This window comes from Cheilinus undulatus, linkage group 8, assembly GCF_018320785.1.
Source record: "Cheilinus undulatus linkage group 8, ASM1832078v1, whole genome shotgun sequence".
NCBI lineage: Eukaryota > Metazoa > Chordata > Actinopteri > Labriformes > Labridae > Cheilinus > Cheilinus undulatus.
Genome location: NC_054872.1, coordinates 21,586,302 through 21,607,436, shown reverse-complemented (window position 1 = coordinate 21,607,436; position 21,135 = coordinate 21,586,302). Strand labels below are relative to the sequence as shown.

Sequence of the window (21,135 nt, the reverse complement as noted above, 5' to 3'; positions counted from 1 at the left end):
GTGGGCTCCAGCGTTTTGGATGAGTTGGAGGCGATTTATTGTCTTTTTTTGGAAGTCCAGCATAGCGTTACAGTAATCTAATCTGTTGGATATGAATGCATGGACCAGCTTTTCTGAATCAGACTGAGACATGAATGATCGAAGTTTGGAAATGTTTTTTAAGTGGTAGAAGGCTGTTTTGGCGATGGCAGTTACATGTTGTTGAAAGTTTAAGTTTGTATCAATGATTACTCCAAGATTTCTGACATGCTCACTATACTTAAAAGGAAATGAAGATGAAACCTAAATGAATTCTTGTCTCAGTTTTTGTGGACCAACTAGCAGGATTTCTGTTTTTTCTATGTTAAGGTGAAGAAAATTCTGTGACATCCAATGGTTTATTTCATCAATGCATTTGACCAAGTGATTTATGGGACTGAGATTGCCAGGGGAGAGTGAGACATAAAGTTGTGTATCATCGGCATATGAATGGTAGGAGACATAGTGTTTTTGAATGACTGAACCAAGTGGAAGCATGTAAAGGCTGAATAACAGTGGACTGAGAACTGATCCTTGTGTCACCCCACAGTCCAGACTGAAATTTACTAATGTGAAATTACCGAGTGAAACTGAGAATGTTCTTTCTTTTAAATATGATTTAAACCAGTGAATGACGGATCCTGAGAGGCCTATGGAAGTTTCAAGTCTATGGAGTAGGATGTTATGATCAACTGTGTCAAAGGCGGAGCTAAAATCTAATAGTACTAAGACGGAGAGTTTGTTTGAATCGTTGTTGAGTTTTAAATTGTTGATAACCTTGACTAGTGCTGTTTCGGTGCTGTGTTTGGTTCTGAATCCTGACTGGTAGACATCATACAGATTGTTATGGGTTAGGTAATTGTGTAGTTGATTGTAGACGACTTTTTCTATGATTTTACTGACAACGGGAAGGTTGGAGATGGGCCTGTAGTTGCTAATTATTGATGGATCAAGCTTTTTATTTTTGAGTAATGGAGTGATAATGACATGCTTTAGAGAAATGAACGACTATGTGGTGCAAGTGACGGTTTTTCCCTCGATTCGCCTACAATGGGACTAATGCATCAAAAACTAAATCTTTGCTATAATAATACAATACAAAAACAAGACTTCCATTTCGGCTAAAAACAAACACTGAGCAGCCATTAAACAAAGGAGAATTCCTGCCTTCTACAGTGTTCGTCTGTAGAAAAAGATGTTTCTGTCCCTCCTTACTCTCTGGTGTGGTAATCTTAAAAAACTCAACTTTAAAGTAATGGCATGGTGAAAAAGTTAGATATAATCTGTTCAACTTGATAAAGATAACTGATCATAATATCTTGATAACAATGGACTCAAAGAGGGGCATCCCGGGTTGGAGTGATTATTTAAGTTATGGAGTTGTCTTTGGCTTACCTCTTTATGCATCAGTTCTCCTCTTTAAAGACTGGAGTTATAGCAGCCGTTTTTTTTTTTTTTTGCCTTTAAGTATTTCTTGTGGTATCCCTAGGGAGCATCATCTAAAATAAGTGTTGGAGAAAATGAAAATGGAGAAAGGGAGGACAAAAAGGGCAGAAATAGGATGATAATAACCTAGAAAACTAAAATGAAACAAAACTTTTTTCTTTAAAGAAATAAAGAGGCCAGTGAAGTTCACAACAGATATACTTCTGAATCAAACAATCAAGGAAGACTGGAGATCATAAATGAGTGAAATGAGGGCAGAAATGAGGAAAAAAAATGGGGATGAAGGCCCGGGGATAGAGAAGAGGGGTAAAGAGGAGTGGGAAAGTGCTGTGGGAAGCAGCAGTGGAGGTTGTAATTAACCAGGGGTTAATGGAGGTGGCTAATTGTCCCCCACATGTATAGGTAGGCTTTCTGCTTGGCTACATTACAATTAAAAAACCACCCTCCTAATGATAGGGAATAACAATTAACTGATAATTAGAAATATACTAGGACGACACCCTGGCTTGGTCTCTGAGTGTGTGTACGTTCAGAATCATTTCATATGCTACCGGCTCTTTTATTGTTAACGTCCACACATTGAATTGAATTATATCTTTTTAGCTTTAATTCCTCAGTCAATTAACCTACATAAGGAGAGATAAGAGTGCTCTTCTTTAACTTATCATTGTCTTTTGTTGCTCCTGTCCCCCATTTACCCTTTATCCACTTCCCTTTTTTTCTCTTCTCTCCCACAAGCCCTCTTCACACCCAACCATAGCTCTTTCTATCTTTACCTAGTCCCTATGAACTTTCACATACTGCCAAGGATTGTGATACCATCTTCTAAGTTTAATTTTTTCAAATTTCTTCTTGTTTTGCCTGTTATCTAAGTTCTTTCTGAAATGATTTTTTACATTTTTTTCACACTGAATGGCTGTGATTGAAGCTGAAAAGGCCAAGTAACCTCTCCTCGCTCTCTCTCCTAAAAGATTACCCTCTCTCACACATACTCACCAGGATTGACACTTTTGCACCATCTTTCTCTGACACACACTTTCTTCCTATGTGCAGCCTGTTTTTTCCTGACAGATGTAGACAGCCTCAAAGCACCATTTGCTGATTGGAGCTTTTATAGGCCCAGTCGCTTCTCACGAGCCACTTGTCTCTGACATTTTAGTTGATTGCTTCGAATCAGGTTGGACATTTTTACCTGTGAAAGTTTCTTTCACATTGCGACTGTATTGTTTTTTCACCTTAGTGGCATTTTGTATCTCTCTGTCCATCCTTTTGTCCATCGGCCTATCAAAAAATTGCAACAGGCTTTCAACAGTGAAACAGCAGGTCAAAGTATCATTCAAGGAGCATGTGCATGCATGTGGATACCTGTACATGAGGTTGTGCAAGACTGAGTGTGTGATCGAATCTAGCATGCTAGCAGACTCAGTAAATGAGGTGTGAAAGTAGCCTCCTCATTTGCAGCAATCAGTCAGGCTGAGATGGATGAAGCAGCAGTTATCCATTAAACATCCTCCACAGAGCTCATCTCGGTCTGACTGGAGATACATCAGATAATATACATTTTCCCCACAATGAGCTCTCTTAAACTATCTGCAGTAGGATATTACAGCACAGTCAGAAACACAAAAAATAACAAGATCAGACTTTAATATCTAATCACACTAGGCATGTTGGAATAAAAATGCTAAAACATGAGAAAGTTTTTCAACACTTTTGGGGCTAGGTTCATTTTGGGCTGGGCAAATATAACATGATTGCCCTGAGTGATTTCTCCAATCCCCCTAATGTTTCTATGATATAAAAGGACTGAGCTCTTCCTCTTATACATCCAGTTTGTTTTCTGATGTCTATCCCTTAATTTTGGATTAGTGGCCAGCTAAAATCAGTGTTTTGTTCAGTGTGGGGTGGAATTTTACCAGTCTACCAGCCACATTGGCCCAGATATTATGGAATGCAACATAACAGCGTGATTTGTGACAAAAAACAACTTAAATTGAATCCCAGACTTCAGCCTGTCCCGTTCTGACACAGAGACAGGCAGCCATGCTCTGACCATAGAGCACAGAGGGAAGGCTAATTGGTTGGTTTTCTGATTTACATTTGAAACAGATGGGACAGGAACAAAACTCTTTACCTGCTGAAGATGTTTTTAAACCTGATATCTTGCTTGTCTCAAGGATGATAAAAAATAAGGGAGCCGTGGCTGTCTCTCTCTCTCAAAGCAGCAGCAGCGTGTTACTTGCTCTCTGATAGCGTCACAATGCTAAATTTCAGTAAAGTGTCTGATGATAGATACATTCTTTTTACACCAAGTTTCTCACAATAAAAGTCTACTTCTTACTACCATTTTGCCTTTTTCTGACCAGATGCACTCATTAATATATGCTTTATTGAGAAACCTCTGACAGTCAGTGGAAAATGCTCCTTTTTGTTTCTATTCCCTCTTACTTTGGTTTTATTGCCCAATTCCCCCTTTTTTCCCATTAAAATATTTACTTTCAAGAAATCTTGAATCATTTATTGTCATCCTCACTCCAATGGACCTTCACTAGACCATGGGAAGGTTGATAAACTAACCAACACCCATAACAAAGTGAAAACTCCATCTTCTGCATGGGCTGATATTTTCAGAACCATTCACTCTCTTGAAAACACATCATACTCACACACATCGCTCACCTTCACACTCAGTGTTGCCCACGAGCACAGCTGTATGGGCGCGCTCTTAGACACACCCTCTCAGACCATTTTCATTTTAATGAAGCCTTTGGGAGCCTCTTCACATTAGAGGCCTAATGTAGCATTCTGAGAGGGAGCCGACACTGAATGAATGCACACGGTGAAGCTATTCTGATGTGATTCTGAATGATGAGCCCTGACTTGCTGCAGTAAATTATGTTTTCTGACTTGCGTGTTCTGAAAGATGGAGATTTAAATTTCCACTGCCCATTTAAAAGTGATCCTTGTTGTGCCTGTTGTTGGTTAGACTGTAGACTTCAGATTTTGTATAAATGGCTCATCACATAGAGAGAGCAATAGTTGATACAAGTCCTCTCACACAGGTTTTGTTGTTGACTTTTTTGACTTTTAAAATCACTGCTAATAAACTGTGGCAAAGCCATTATGATGTGGAAGCTGTATGAAAAATGTCTGAATGTGTACTGAAGGCATTTTTCCTGCTCAGCTGATGCAAACCGCACGATTCAGCGTGACATTCGAACACTTCACATGCACTTAATTTCCCTTTTACTGTGCAGTGCATAGATTGTATCTGCACTGTGTGAGGTGCTGCAGGCTCTGCACACCCTCAAGGGAGAAGTGCAGTCTGAAGTGTTTGAAATGTTTAATACCACTGGGAGCTCAGTTTCTCTATCTGTTACTGAGCACGGTGTTCTCACAGTGTGCATTTGTGTGTGACAGTGCACACACACACTCGGGGACCTGACTTATTATCCAGGGAACAGCTTGTAGAATCGTTTTCTCTCCAGACTCCCCTGGGTGAGCTCTGTTAATGCTTTGTGATGTGCAGGTCTGTGTGCATGTTTGTCAGTATGTGTGAGTGTAGTTAGGTTGTACTTATGCCGGGTTTATTTCAGATGTTTGCTTGAACCAGACTGTAGCCCTGTCTGTCTGAGTGCTGACACTCAGGGGAGTCCAGCTGTGTGATGTAATAATACAATTATCAATAAGTCATTGTTAAAAAGACATACTTAATACAAATATGGAGGATGTGTACTAATAAGCATGCCGTTTCCTCACCGTCTTCCACCGGACTAACTACAATTATACACAGAAAGTCCTCCTGAAACAACTAACTTTTAAGGTTTATGTGGCCTCGATTACTAGGTTTTGTTGATGGACCCTTCCTGCATATTCTTTAGAGCAAGCGCATTAACAATTACAAATGGTTTTGTAGATTTATTGTTACAACCTATTTGTGATAAACGTATATACATGCATTTTTATGTATATATGTTTCATTGTTCCCCCTTGACTCTGCTCTTTCAGTTATTAAAACTGAAATATCATTTTGCTTGTGCCTGATCTGTTCCTCTATTGACTCTTTATAGTTGACATCCCCCTTTTCTGTCATAACACACAAACAGGCTGCACCTCTCTCTCTCGCCCCTTTTTGTGTTTCCCTGCCTCTTCATCAGTGTTCTATTAGTCTGAAAAGTTATATTATTATTCCTTATGAATCAGTTTAATTACACAAGTGCAAGAAAGCTTCTTGTTCATACCATCATGAAATGACTGTAACAAAAGAACGTGCTTTCTGAGCAGCATCAGCAGTGATGACAAGAGTAAGCCTTTAAACAGGGATGGTTTGCAAAACATAGTGCTTAAGCACATCTTTGCTTGAGGGTAAGCATGCTTTTCTCTGTGTGTCTCAGAAGAGGCTATACACAGCTACAGTTCTGGTAATGATAATGCAGGCAGTTAGATTGTCCCAAACTCCCCTTTTGTTTAGATGTCGCCATTAAAAATTAAAGCTCAGTCTGCATCCTTTCAATAACAGAATTTGTCACCCTAGTTCAGGGACAGCGACTTTAAAAACACTACAAAGGTTATTAAGCTGTCTGTTAGTAATAATCTGTAATCTACAGAATTCTTTTTGTCATCTTATTTCTTGTCATGTATGAGCTTTGTCAGTGTTAAAGATGCAGCGTGTTAAATTTAGCCAAGTAGCACTTAGCAAAGCAAACTTGGTAAAAACAGAACATTGTAGTTACAAGTAGGCCTTTCTAAATTATTGCTAATCACCTAAATATATAAAATTGTAGTAACCTTATTAACTTAGAATCAGCCTTTTATTCCCATGTGAACTCCACTGTGTGGGATTTTTGCATCCTGCATGTTTCTACAGTACAACAGAAGGGAGCAAATAATAATTAAACAGTTGTATATATTCAGGTGATTTAATACCAGTGTAAATGGGCCTACTTAAACATTTTATGTTCCTTTTTTTTTTTTTTACCAAGTTTGTTCAGCTAAATGCCACTAGGCTAAATATTACACACTGTACCTGTAAATATATGTATACACATTGTTCAGGAGAGCTGACTGAACCTTCAGTGCTTGCATGTGAGTCAGAAACACAAGGAGCATGTAACATAACTATATCTTCAGTTTGAGGATAAATGACAGCATTATTTAAATTTTGCATGGTTTTATCAACATCTGCATACTACAACAGGTTATAATGTTACTGACATTTAGTTTCTGATTGTTGTCAACTGTAACCACCAGCTCATGTCAACTGTGATCCAGAACACCAAGACAGAGCAATCCAGCACAGCTCCTGCCACTGGCTCTCTTTTTATCACACTTTGACTGCTGCAGCTCTTTCACTGTCAGGGCCTTGAATGTACACTCAAACCTTTGCAGATGATCCAAACACAGGAGCAGGACTAGTCTTCAACTCATTCATAACAGCACTGTTGTTCATCTCCTTTCACTGACTTAGTTGATGTTTGCTTTCAATTCAAGTCTTTCTTACAAAATGGCAATAAAACAGACCTCACCTTACAGAACTCCTTCATCCATTTTTTACACTCCCTCACACTGCTTTTTTTCTAGTGAAATGTTTCCCATACTACCTTCACAACAGGGCCCAGAGTCAAAAGCTAAACTCCTCCTTGATGTAGTACCCTGCAGAGGGAATGGATCACCAAACTTACCCAATAATTGACAGAGCCCCTGTACTCCTTTGAAAAAGCTGAAGACCCAGCTCTTTTAGATTTTATTGATAATGAAAAAGTTGAGTTGGATATTAATGATTATATTGGTCATAATCATTAAGAAATCTGAATCTTTACTCCTTGTGGGTTACCTTTATGCATGCCTGTTGGCACCTGTTCCTGAACAGTCTGAAAGATTTTTATGGTACTTACTCATGTTGTTTCCTCAACATTTTTACATCCTAACTTGTGTTATATCGACTCCCAAATGTATGATGTTATTAAAGAATCATTTGCTTTGTGAAATTTTTAAACGTCACCATATTTTGCTTTACTTTGAGCAAATAGGACACTGGGCTCAGAGCAAACCTGCAAGCTTGAAACAGTTACATGATAAAACTTGGAATGACTTGCAATATAAGCCATAAATTGCCCAAACTTTGCATAGCTATTCATCATCAAGGTTAGTGTGAATTCTGAGACAATTGTAACTATCAACACAACAAAGTTATTTTTAAAGGTGCATTTAGGAATTTTTTTGTGCTATCCACTCCAAACAGACTCACTCTTCTGCCTCCTTGTCATTAGTGAGTGAATAGCCAGCCACTGTTTTTGAGGATGTTTAGCCTTTATGATGTACTTTTTAAACTTAAAATGGAACTTTAAAAGTAAAATTAAATAAAATTAATAACATCTTTTGCCAGTCAAATATTTCTAGTTTTGACAAAATGTTGCGATTTCTCTCTCTCTTTCAACGGGTGTAGAGTTTGATTTGGCAGAACTTTCAGAGCATTAAGTGAAGTCTATCAGAAGAAAAATCGTTGACAAATATTTTTGGTAGACATTTTCAATCTTCCGTTTCCAAATGTTTTTGTATCTTAATTTTTCAAGTAGTGGGACACAAATCATGTCTCCTATAGCAGTTGTTTGCTGCTGTTATTTCATGTCATCCATATAAATAAAAATGTTTTAAGCCTTCATAGTAAATTTTGAATAAATCACACGTCTTACTGCAGTTTTCAAATCGCGAAAGGCACAATATTTCTTTGACCTGAAACGTGTGTCAAAATACCAGTTCAGTGCATTTTTGAGGTAGAAGTGCTCTGCTCTACACATGTTCAAGTGTCACTTTTTTCCAGAATTATTTTCAAAAATCCTAATTACTTTGTTTTTGTATATTTTGTCATATTAATCATCATTCCCTTCAACACAACAATTCACATCAATTAGATATTCTTTTTCAAAAGTGTTCAGCCTTAGCTTAATCTAACGAATATTGTGTTTGTCTTAATGTATAGTTGTTTATTGCTTATTTGTTGAGAAATACTAAAGGCTGGTTCAAAAGTTAAGGCAGTGTTTCCTGAAAGTTTTATGCCGGGCTCCCTTTAGCAGATGAAATATTTTCAAGCCCAGTCCCTCCCTCACCACACCTCAAAACATAACATATATCATCATTGGGTTTTCTAGTCTTTGTTTAGTCACGTGATGTCTGCTTAAGATCCACTGTTAGTGGTACATTTTAGCTGTGTAAGATTGCACACACTGAGCAATTCACATTATTTTTCCTGACTTTGGGAACCTCATGCAATTTTCAAGACAGTTGAGGCAATGAGAAATGGGACAAGCAAAATTATGGAGGGTAAAAAAAAAATAAAATCATTTGGTAGTGAAAATAATTGGTAATCTATGAAACCAAACCTTTGCTTATTGTACCTGTCTACTTTTCCACCATAAATGATTAAATATTTTCAAATATAAACGTTTTGTAATAAAATACATAATTTATTGTTTCTGTATGCTAAATAAAAATCCTCCACATTTTTAAGGAGTAAATACTTTCAAAATAAAATTCATTCTCTTAATTTAACTACAGCTTTGCAGGGTGATTTTCTGAGATGGTGCTTGAAACGATCCACATTCTTGTCAGGTGAAAAACCTAAAACTAACTGTAGATTAGGCCTAAAACTGTCATTCCTCGAGCATACTTTAAGGAAGAAGGATTAAAGAAGAAATACAACCCTAAAAGTTAGGTAGATCTCCTTGTTCTGCTTCTGACCAGCTTTCAGACTATTTTAGACCGTTATCATGCTGATAATATTGTGCAGATATATTTATATATTGACTGCAAGGGCCATCCCTTCTTCCAATGTGTCATTTTATTGAGGGCCAAGTCCCTCTAGCAGGAGGCTAAGCAGCTTATTTCAAACCTCTTTTCCCCATTAAGGTGTTCCAACTATATAAATACATGAACATAAACATTTAAGTCTTACTGAATGCAGTATTTGAACATTGTGGACAGACTGTTGTGCTCTTTGTCTTTGTGCCATGTAAAGATTTCCTGGACTATAAGTAATGTTTGCCTTTTACTAAAAATGTATTCAGCCTGAATCAATCAACAGTTCAAATGTTTATTTCACTGGTGGGAGTTACAGTATGTGTTAAGATAACAAAATCGGTTTGCATGCTGATGTTTAAATAAAAGTGGTATACATTTTTTATGAAAGTCAGTTATTTATTTGTAAGCTCCCTGTTTAGAAACTCCTTTGCTGGACAGGAACTCATGAAACAGAGCAGGAAAAACAGATGAAATTCTCACTTAGAGTGCTAAAATGAAATGACTGATATGAAGGAGCATGGTTCATAGGAGCACACCATTTTTAGCTTGTTAAAGAAGTGGCTGGCTGCTCTCTATCTCTTTTCTGTCGTATCTGATTTTAGGAGGCAGATCTTAGACACTTTGTGCTAAGCCAGTTAAGATGGATCTTTTCTGGTTAATGTGTCTATCTGAGACCATCAACTCAAGATGAAAGGATTGTGTTTGTGTGTGTTGGTGTGAATAAGAGAGAGAAGCTTGATGGGGGAGGAATAAAGTGTCATGGAGAGATAAACAATATTATTCTGCTTTACTGTCAAAAGTGATAAAATAAAAACAAAAAATCCCACATGCACTAATTTTTGATTGGTTTATTAAAGCTTTTTGAATTCTTCTTTGAGCTGGATAGTTTATCCACCCAGGAGTCGATGCATTAAAACAGCACTTTAATTTTTTTTTGCCACCGGGCAAACTGAGCGGTATCTTCTTCATCACAGCATTGTTTTCACTTTAGACTCACTAAACTGTCTGTCAGCAGCAGTCAAACACTGAAAAGGCCTCAGCTCCACAGGGATCAGCAACAAAAGAGATTCATATCAGTGTGCTGTATAATCATTGGAGGATGGGACGCACTGTCAGACTGACGCACACACATGATAAATGGCCTGTGTGAATGAAAAGTCCTCCCCTTATAGATTAATCGCCAGCTGCCAGCAGTAGTGCCCTGCTACTCAAACTAGCATGCCATCCGCTGAGACCTCACTCACCCCTGCAAGACACATGCACACACGCTGTAGGCTGTGTTGCAATCATTGTGAAGTTATCATTTTCAGTGAACTGAATGAGACTCGAGCAGCAGGGGTTAGAGAATCTAAAGCCAAGCACTGGATCTTAAAATGATACCTTTTACATATGTTACTATGGAAAATGAGAAACTAAATTCTTGAGGAATAATTTGTGGCAATTAAGGACTAAAACATCCTTGCTCTGTTTCTTACTGGTATTCCTGCATGCCTTAGTGCAGTATGTGTTTACTCTCACACACACATGCACACACTCAGAACAATCTGATTTCTGTCACCAATCAAGCTCCATTTTCCAACCAAATTAATTCTTTCTAATTTGGAGCTTCCAGTGGTCAACCCCCCATGGTGCAGTGCAACTGAGCTGTGTCTGTGTGAGTGCACACGCACATATACGAGTTTTTTTTTTGTTTTTTTTTCATGTATGAAGTACGGAACATAGTACAATAGATCCTAATTGAGAAGACGGACTGCAATCAGCATATTCTAGTAGGAAATCATTAAATCATTTCTTCCTCCCCTGTCTTTTTCTCTCACTCCTCCTTGTGGTGATTAGCCTGGTAATGAGAGCATCCTGATTATGTCCATCAGAAAGATCTAACAACTGAAGTCTATCGAGCTTTTTTACTGACGAAGTGGAAGTAGGAATGAAAATAAAACCAAAAAGCTTGTTACTCTACGAAGTGCTTCGATCTTAAAATGCCGTCAGTTCTGTCATTCTTCGTAGACATCTGAGACAGAGAAATATATGTCCTGTTTCTTTACTTTGAAGATGATTTTCTCGGTTCTGTAGTGTGAAAATAAAAATCTTAATTAGTTTTGTTTTTTGACCATGGTAGAAAAAATTGACATTGAAGTGCACTTACCTCCAAAAGTATTGGAACAGTGAGGACAATTCTTTTAATTTGGCTGTAGGCTGAAAACATTTGGTTTGGCATCAAAAGATTAATATGAGACAGTAGATCAGCTTTTACTTCCAGGTTTTTCCAGGTATTTCCAGGATTGCATCTCTACCTACAGATGCAGTATATACAGGCAAAACCCAAATCTGAAACTGAGCGTAGACAGTCAGTGGTATTTATTGTTTGAATAATCAGTGTAATAGGACACAACTTTTGCTCACATGAAAAATGGGTTGGTCAAACAAAGGGTGCAATCTTCTAAGTTGTGTATCAGATTCAGATGTAAATACCTGGAAATAAAAGCTGAAATGTTGATCTCATGTCTCATATTCATCTTTTGATGTCGAACCCAAGTGCTTTTAGTCTACAGCAAAAGTATAGGAATTGGGCCCACCGTTCCAATACTTTTGAAGGGGGATGTAAATAGGATTCGGAGTCACAAATAGGGCTGAACGTTTGAAAATAGTATCTAATCGCTTTGATTTGACTCATATTGCAAATTCGATATGAATTTTATTGAAGGGAATGATCATTTTTTTATATCACTCTGATTTTGATTAAGGAAAACATCAACAAAATCTTTTACAACGTATTCTAAAGTGTATGTAAGGGTTAATGCCAAAGAGGTGTCCAATTAATTAATTAATCCCTGGTAATTGGACACCTTGAATGACATTAGCCCACTTATACCATGGTCACTTGCCAACGAAAATAATTAATAAAACTACTAATTTATAATTTCATACGTTTTGTGATCAAAATAAAAAGTTTTACTAAAACAACAATTTCTTCCCCCAGCAACGCCTGATGGCTTGACTAATAACTGGAATAGCCATTCCAGTCCCATAATGTTCTTAGGGAATGTAAACATAGTTCAGTACTCCAGTTTAAATAGGGTAGACCATAGATAAGAAGTCACAACAGAACAAAAACCTAGTCTCCTCAGTATACTTTCTGAATGAATTTTTTAATGAAAAGACATGAAGACGAGTGAGACTGAGTCATCTATGGTCAGACTATAAACCTGTATGTTAACATGAACAGTCATCTGATAAAAAACTCTGCTGTCAGCGCTAGGAGTGAAGTAAATGGTTGGGATAAAAGTGGGCAGTAACTGTTGAGCTCAGTTGTGGTGACAGATGGCACTCATTATGTGCAGTTTTAATACAAGAAATATAGAATTTACATACCTTGTGCGAAAATGTCAAGTTTTGGACCATAACTGATTAACAGTACTGCTCAGTATTTTTCATCTAAAAAAAGTGGCCTCTGGGTTTAGTTACACTTGAAGAGTCACAGCTTTATATATCTTTGTGTTTCATCAAGTCAAAGTGTTCATAAGAAAATATAAGCCTTTCTTTCATTCCTTTTTTGTTTCAAAACCTGTATTTTAAAATAAAGATTGCAGACATTATAGCCAGCAAATGTCTCATGTAGTCCTCCTGAAAACAAAAGGGAACCTAATAGCATGACATCCTTACTGAGATAATTGTAGACTTGATGTGTTTTTCCTTTTCCCTACTCACCATTTTGACCAGAGATGTGGACCTGGATGCTTCAGTAAAAGCTGTTGACTTTTCAGACATAAAGAACCCCCACCAGCTCAGCCTTGAATCCTATGACTTTGGATCTTGTGTGGACAAGATGAATTATCTGAGATGCTTTACTTTTCTTTCCTTGTACACAAAAAGAGAAATAAGGGAACGAGGCAGTCTCTTTTAGAAGGTCTTAAGTGAAAACGAGTACATAAAAGAGACAGGAATGTTAATGGAACCTTCACATATTCAATGCTAGCAGCTCCTATTCATCAGAGACGTCTGGTTGAATTAACTAACCTTATTGTCAAAGAAAATACTCACAGTGAAGAGAGATTGGTAGTGTATGGACATTACTTGTTAAGGATATCTGCCCTTTTGTCCTTGGTTTGTCGACCATTATTCTTATATTAATTGGTTAGTATTAATTCTGTCAATCCATAGAAAACTAATATTCTAAGAGTTGATTAATCATTTTAATAGTACAAGATGACAATAACAAAATTATAGCTGTTTAAAGGCTGGGAATTTCTCATTTTCTCAGGTCTATATAAATGTATATTACTGTATAAAGTAGTTCAATTTAGATAACATACATATGTTGTTCCAACATTGTTAAGCCCTGAGTTTTTAACTGTCTTTTTTAAAGTGTTTCTAAATTAAGTTGGCTTTATTAGTTTGTTTCTTTCTGCCTTTCTCACAGAAAATATGAGAATTTAACTCTTTCTTTCCCCTTTCTCTCTTCTTTGTCTAATTAGGAGATGGCAAAGATATTGAATCATCCACGCGTCTACGCCTTCCTTCATGTCCCTGTTCAGTCGGCCTCAGACAGCGTCCTGATGGATATGAAGAGAGAATATTGCATCGAAGATTTCAAACAAGTGGTTGACTTCCTCAAGGAGAGGTAAGACAGGATATGGATTTTTAATGGACTCATGTTGCTACAGTGTCAAGTGTATTGAATGTTAGAAAACAAAATGGCTCTTAACATTATTTTTCTCATTTGATTCAGCATGCTTTTGTGAAAAACCCTGAGTGTGCTTTGAGTTTCAGTATGTGCCTGTTGTTTGACAACGTCTACTACTTGAAAAACCATTAGATTTGTCTTCTTATGGACATAAACAAACACAAGTGAAAACCACCATTAACCTGAGAAAAGGAAAACACTTGTGATTACTACTGTGTGAATGCACTGTAGCCCCGTACTGCAGTGCTCATTGGATGTACTTCTTTGTCCTGAATAAGATGACTTGTATTAGCAGGACAGTTTCTGAATGGGTTGTGTTGTAGTATTTGCTTGTGCTATAGATTTGAAATTTCTGCTTTTTGGTATTTATTTGGAAAATGTCTGACTTGCATTGCTTACCTTAACTTTTTCTCATTATCTCCCTAACTTTGAGATTTTTTTCAAACCATAAGTAATTAGAGATGTAAAAATGTTAGAATTTCACATCACGATAGAAGTGAACTAATATACACTATTTGGAGAAAGAAATATAGCCGCCTCACCATTACACCAAAGGGACTGTAATGACATTGTTTTCAAATACATGTACTTCAATGGAGTTTCCCCCTCTTTTGCTGCAATAACAGCCTCCACTCTTCTTGGAAAGCTTTCCACAAGATTTTGGAGTGTTTTTGTGGGAATTTGTGCCCATTCATTCTGTAGAGCATTTATGAGGTCAGATGCTGATGTTGGACTTTAGGGCCTGGCTCACAATCTTCATTCCAGTTCATCCCAAAGGTGATCGATGGGTTGAGGTCAGGGCTCTGTGTGGGCCAGTCAGGTTCTTTCACACCAAACTCTTCAAACCATGTCTTTATAATTCTGGCTTTGTGCACTGGTAAAATTCATGTTGGAATAGAAACAGGCCTTCCCTAAACTGGTGCCACTAAGTTGGGAGCATAGCATCGTCCATGTGTCTTTGTATGTGGAAGCAGTTAGATTGCCCTTCACTGGAGATAAGGGGCCTAGCCTAAACCCTGAAAAACAGCCCCTTACCATTATCCCTCTTCTGTCAAACTTCACAGTTTGTACAATGCAGTCAGACTGGGAATGTTCCCCCAGCATCCATCAAACCCAGACTCACCCATCTACGTCACTGCACAGAGCACGTTTCCACTGCTCAACAGTCCAGCGCCAGTGCGCTTTACACCACTCCATCTGAACGTTGGCATTAGCCTTGGTGATGTGAGGCTCACATGCAGTTGCTTGGCCATGGAAACCCACTCAATGAAGCTCCTGCTGCACAGTTTTTGAGCGACATTAATGTGGAAGTTTTGAACTCTTCAGCAGGGATCAGCAGGGTGTTGCCGACTTTAGCAGTCGTTGACCCTTCTCTGTGAATTTACATGGTCTTCTGCTTTGTGGCTGAGTTGCTGTTTAACAATGCAGATGTGCTTTGAGCTTATGAATTGATTTGCCTACTAATAAGAGAGAGCAAGCTCTCCTCATTGCTATAAGGTTTTCTTTAGTCCCCAGTTGACCCGTAGACCCTTTTTTTAAATTTACCTGAGGAAACAGACTGTCATTGCATGCTGTATGGTTATTGTAAAGAGTTTTAGTAATAATTATAATTTAAAGGGTAGTATTCCTCATGTATTTGTGCTTTATCAGTCTAGCAGGATTTGTATTTAGATTCTAAACTTAGCACAAAAAGTAAGGGAATTTGTGTTTGGTAGATTATTTCTTTGTTGTAACAATTCTTCTTGGAAATAAATCTTATACTATTGGAAAGCCTGTTTATTTCCCTTTTAAATGGTGCCACGTTTGTAAGGAACATGCATTTGTGGGATGAGCAGCAGAGCTGAGTATCTGGGTTGCACCCATGAAAGATTTGCCAAATCTTCTCTGCCAATGCCGAACAGCTTATTCTGCCATTGACTCTTGTTGGGTGTTTGGTGGATTGGATGATTGAAGTTTGAAGAAACAAGACATGTTGGCAGTTTGACAATTTATTTATTTAACAAACAGGAGCCTCAGTAGCGTGTGGTAGAACCATACATAGCCACAACAGCCTGGCATCTCCTGCTCATGCTGGTCACCAGCCTGGCATCCCATTCTTCAACCAGCATTTGTCGCAAGTCAGCCAATGCGGTTGTGTTGGTCACTCTGGCACGAACAGCATGCCCAAGTTGATCCCACAAGTGTTCAATGGGGTTAAGGTCAAGACTACTGGCAGGCCATTCCATCCTCTCTACTCCCAAATTCTGGAGGTAGTCTGATAAACCCCTCTCTGTGGGGGCGAGTATTGTCATCTTGGGTTGGGTCCCAGACTGTGGAGATATGGGATTAGCACTGGTTGCAGAATCTCATATCTATATCTCTCTGTGATTGTCTCCAATGATGACAAGCCTTTTTTTTTTCCACTGAGGGAGATGCCACCCCACACCATCACACTGCCTCCACCACAAGATGTTACCCTATCGGTGCAGCAATCAGCATAGCGTTTTCCACGTCTTCTCCACACTGTGACCCTATGATCCAACTGCCGTAGGCAGAATCTGGACTCATCTCTGAATATAACGTTCCTCCACATGTTCAGGTTCCAGTGCACGTGTTGCCGACACCAGCCCAAATGGGCCTGACGGTGAAGAGCAGTCATGGCAGGCCTCCTGGCAGCCCTATGAGGCCGGAGATTGACTGCGTGCAGTTCGTCCCAGATTGTCTGTGCAGAGAGCTGTTGGCCATATCGTCCTGCAAACCTTGACTGCAAATCTGTGGAAGACAGCCTACGGTACCTAAGTGCTGACAGGATGAGGAAACGGTGTCCTTTGGGTGTTGTCTTCTTGGGACGCCCATTTGCGGCCTGTCTCTGACATCCTCCATTATATGGAACTTGGCCTTCGGTTTGGAGATGGTGCTAGGGCTCACTCCAAACAATGCTGCAACTTGGTTTTGCGGAACACCTGCTTGAAGCTGCCCTATTGCACGGGCCCTATCCAGATCATTCAAATGTGGCATGCCGATTCTTTGAACAGACACCTACTGACCACTGTAGCAGGGCCCATTCTCACGGGCGCTGCCAATCAGATGCCAATCAGGCACCTGATTGGCAGCACCTTGGGCCCAGAAGTTCAAAAAAAGGTCAATAACAGCAAAATAAGCTGTTTGGCATTGGCAGGGAAGATTTGGCAACTTTTTCATGGGCGCAACCCACATACTCAGCTCTGCTACTCATCCCACAAATGCATGTTCCTCACAAATGTGGCATTATTTAAAAGAGTAATAAACAGGCTTTCCAATGGTATAAGATTTATTGCTAAGAAGAATAGTTACAACAAAGAAATAATCTACCAAACACAAATTCCCTTACTTTTTGCGCTAAGTTTATATTGAAACTATCTTCAATGATGCTCACATTTCTTAAAAATATCATTCAGTGTGGTCATGAAACATGAATAAGACAAACAATTAAGCAGACAATGTCGTCAAGGTCAAACATTACAAACGAGAGCAGCAAACAAGTGGATGTTTAATTTCTATTTGTATGGCAGTAATTCTTAGATTAAGTTAAAGAAAAAACTTGCAATCAAAGAAGTAAAAGGTGACTGGTCAACCAAACAATCAATCTGTCCTTATTGGTACAGCACCAATTTATAACCAGAAAGAGCAGGCCCAGGCTGTTCTCTTTGTTAGTTCTAAACATTAAAAACAAGCACTTTTTAATGACATGACACTTGATTCTTGGCACACTTTGTGTAAAAACTAAAGGAAAATGAACAACCAAACACACACAGCTTTTACAACTGCCTTGCACTGATTAAATATTCCCCCACCCCCCATTAAGAAAGCCACTGTTTATAAATGTGCCCATAATACATAGATTTGACCTCTGACATGATGCAAAAGATAAGAAATGATTAATCTCTTACTGTATGAAGGATAATCTTTCATAGAATTTGAGAATGATTAATTATAGCAATGCACATAGGGAGGGATGAATAAATGTAGAATTGATGCCACGATAATACCCGATGAAGGGATTCATATTAAGAAGAGTGGGTCACATTTCTGCCTTAAGTCTCTAGGTATTACTGTGAGATTTAGAAGAAACATGTTTATGTGTGCCATTGCATATTTAACATGTTATTGTGTATTACTTTTGAGCACTCCCTTTTCCTGGAAAATGAAATGACATCATACATGCTTTAAGATTAGTATACTATAAGGTCTTACTACTCATTTTTTATATATATATGTCAGGGACTTAGATAAACAACGCTCAAGACGGACTATAAGTACATGCTTTAGAACCAAAGTCAAATCATGGGATGGGCATGGATTTACTTCCATCAATATCTAGATAATCATAGGATTTGGTACCTTATTCAGCACATTGAATGCTTCGAATAAAGTTTGAACTTTTCACTCTTGAAATCTGTTGACCTGCTTCCCATGTATAAGTCTTCGATGTTAATATCTATATGTCCACATACATGTCTTTTTGATGTTGCAGATTAAAGTCATTTTGTTAACATCGAGTTTGCTCTAAGCGGATGAGATCCATGTGCTTCAGCAATCAATAGATTTCATGTAGCTGCTTCATGTAGGTCAGGCCATAGGCTTATAGAAAATGTAAAATCTTTATATAGGTCACTGCTTGCACTTCTACAGCAAACTGTATCTTTTTTACTTCATGGGAAGAGTTCATTGAACCACTGACACCTGAAGTAGTGGGAGAACAACTTTGTAAATATTCTTGTGAATGTGTAAGTTTCTTTGGGAGTGAAAGTGTGCATTACTATCTAAGATATTGTTCTTAATATTACTAAATCCAGATCTCTAAAGTCTTGACTTTTTTCTGTTCTCTCACTTGGTACTCTTAATTTAATGTGAACCACTCACTACATTTTGGCTTTAAAATGCCATTTACCTAATTGTAAATCATCCATCACACCAGCAATTCAATTTCTGAACAACAGTAGCCACTTACTGTTTTCTTTTTTTTTCCAATTGTCTGTCTGTTGTTGTTGTTTTTTTTTGCCTCAGTGTTAATTGCATAATATCCACAGCTGTAAGTTGTGCTGCAAAACAAAGTCAGACAAGAGCCTGGTGACATACCATACATGATAGAAATTACAAACTCTTAAAAGGTGTTTAGATGAATTTATTACATCAATGATGGCAAAAATCCTAGTCATGATAATTTTGATTATAATCATTGTCATTTTGATTCTGTGTGAATTTTGAATGATTAAATAGTAGTAGATTATTGTGTTTCATGAAAGGCAGCCATGTTTTTATCATAACATGCTAATAAGTATTGTTTTTATAAAGGTTTTTAATAAAGAGATGTGTGCTCAACTTAATGCATATCCGTGACACATAATAACTCCTCCTTTTTGGCTTTTTGTAATACCTGTATGAAGGTGGTTAAATCATTGTACTGATCTCAAGATTCGTATGTTAAAACATGAACTTTAGAAACTTACAGGTGCAAATACACTGCTTGCATGAAAGAGTCAGAGACAGCGGTAGAAAGAGAGATCTTAAAAGAATTATCACCTTTAACCTTATGATTTAAATCATTTATATTTAATTAACAGCCTACGTGATTCATATCTGTTTCTTGTGAAGAAAATTGAACTTGAAGAAACATCTGTACAGCTTAACAGGTGACCAACTAAACAGATTGCGCTTTTACTTTGAAATGCATACGGGAAATGATAATCTGCCTTTCATTCATGCTAAAATACTGACAGTCAGGATGCATTAAGTAAGTCTGCACTCTAAACTAGGGCTCTCAATATTTATCTACAGTCCCATCCAAATTTCATTTATTATTTTTTACAGATTTCGAATAATATTCGAATATTTATGCACATTTTTTTATTAATATGTAAAACGCTTTGCTTATCTTTGTGCTTGTGTGTGCCCGTAGACACTGCATTGTATTAAAGGTAGCTGTTAAGCCTTGAGAAAAGTCCATTAGTAGATTTTTTTGATGTCCAGTAGTGGCTGAAAGAATAGAACTTTCATGGGAGACACAAAACTACCACACATAAACACGTGTTCATACATAATACACACAAGTACACACACAAGCTTTCCATACGCAGTATTGCGCGTCATCCAATCTTGTTTACATAAACTGTCTGGCTACCCTTGTGCATGTTTGTGTGGCTATTTGTGTGAGTGTGTGTAGTTACTCAATTTTTGGCTACTGTTACGAAGACACCCATTTAAACACACACGGGTGATATTGGTTGTGTGAAATCAATCTGCGCACACGTCCAGTGGTCTGACCCATTTGGCTGCAGCAGTTTTAGCTGGGGAGCAGGTCAGGGTCTGGGAGAGAGGCCAAGGCTTTAGAACAGGCCAAAAACAACACCCACTGTGTGTTTGTGTGTGTGTGTGTCAGAGAGAGAGAGTGTTGGAGTCTGTCTGTGTGAAACATAAACAAACAGGCCTTTTTTGTTGAGGGAAGTGTTTTTAAAGTGCCTTGTCCTCAGATATGAGTCTCTCAGAAGCTGTTTAGAGATCTTAAAAAGAGATAAAGAGAAAGGTTTAAAGGGGGAAAGAGGTTTCTTGAACATCATAGTGCTCTCTGAGTGTTTATATGTGGTTTTGGAGCAATGTAGTCGAAGAAATTCACTGATTCCCTGCCTTTTTTTTGAGGAACTTTTTTTTAATAAATTGCTACACTTTTTTTCTAGCACAGTGTTTCATATAGCAGTGTCTTTTTCCCTCAACTTATCAAAAACCTGACACTTATGAATCTTATTAAGAGTAAGGTTTTTCATTAGGCTAATCTTTACTTGCCAATTTCCCTTTTATTTCTTAAAGTGTTGCTGTAACCAAGTTCAAAACAGGGGTAGAATTTAAAAAAACAATGAAATAGCCACATTTTAGCTTTTTTTATCCAACTTATTCCTAGCCCCTTTAGTACTATGCGTAAATTGTGAGTGTCTTCCAATGCCCTCTAACAAAATAAAATTTTGCATTGTAACAAGATGCTAATCCTGATTATTAGAACAATTGGGAGATTAAAATATGTTGAAGTCATCTGTTACACTTAAATTGGGATATCGTTATTCCTCTGCCCTCTAGTCAAAAGGGAAAATTAAGAATCTGCCTCTCATAAGGTACACAATATCAATCTAACTTTTTTAGCTTCATATAAGTATTTTCATATTTTCATAGGTGTACAGATA

At 37.8% G+C, this 21,135-nt stretch overlaps 1 protein-coding gene across 2 annotated transcripts in view; it reads left to right on the top strand.

The window, feature by feature from the left end:
* Nucleotides 1–21,135, top strand: part of cdkal1 (CDK5 regulatory subunit associated protein 1-like 1) — a 386,640-nt gene that overhangs the window by 229,503 nt on the left and 136,002 nt on the right. For both annotated transcript variants that reach the window (XM_041793396.1, XM_041793398.1), the window contains exon 10: nt 13,737–13,882. In XM_041793396.1, coding sequence (XP_041649330.1) covers nt 13,737–13,882 — 146 coding nt within the window. The remainder of the gene's footprint in view (nt 1–13,736; nt 13,883–21,135) is intronic.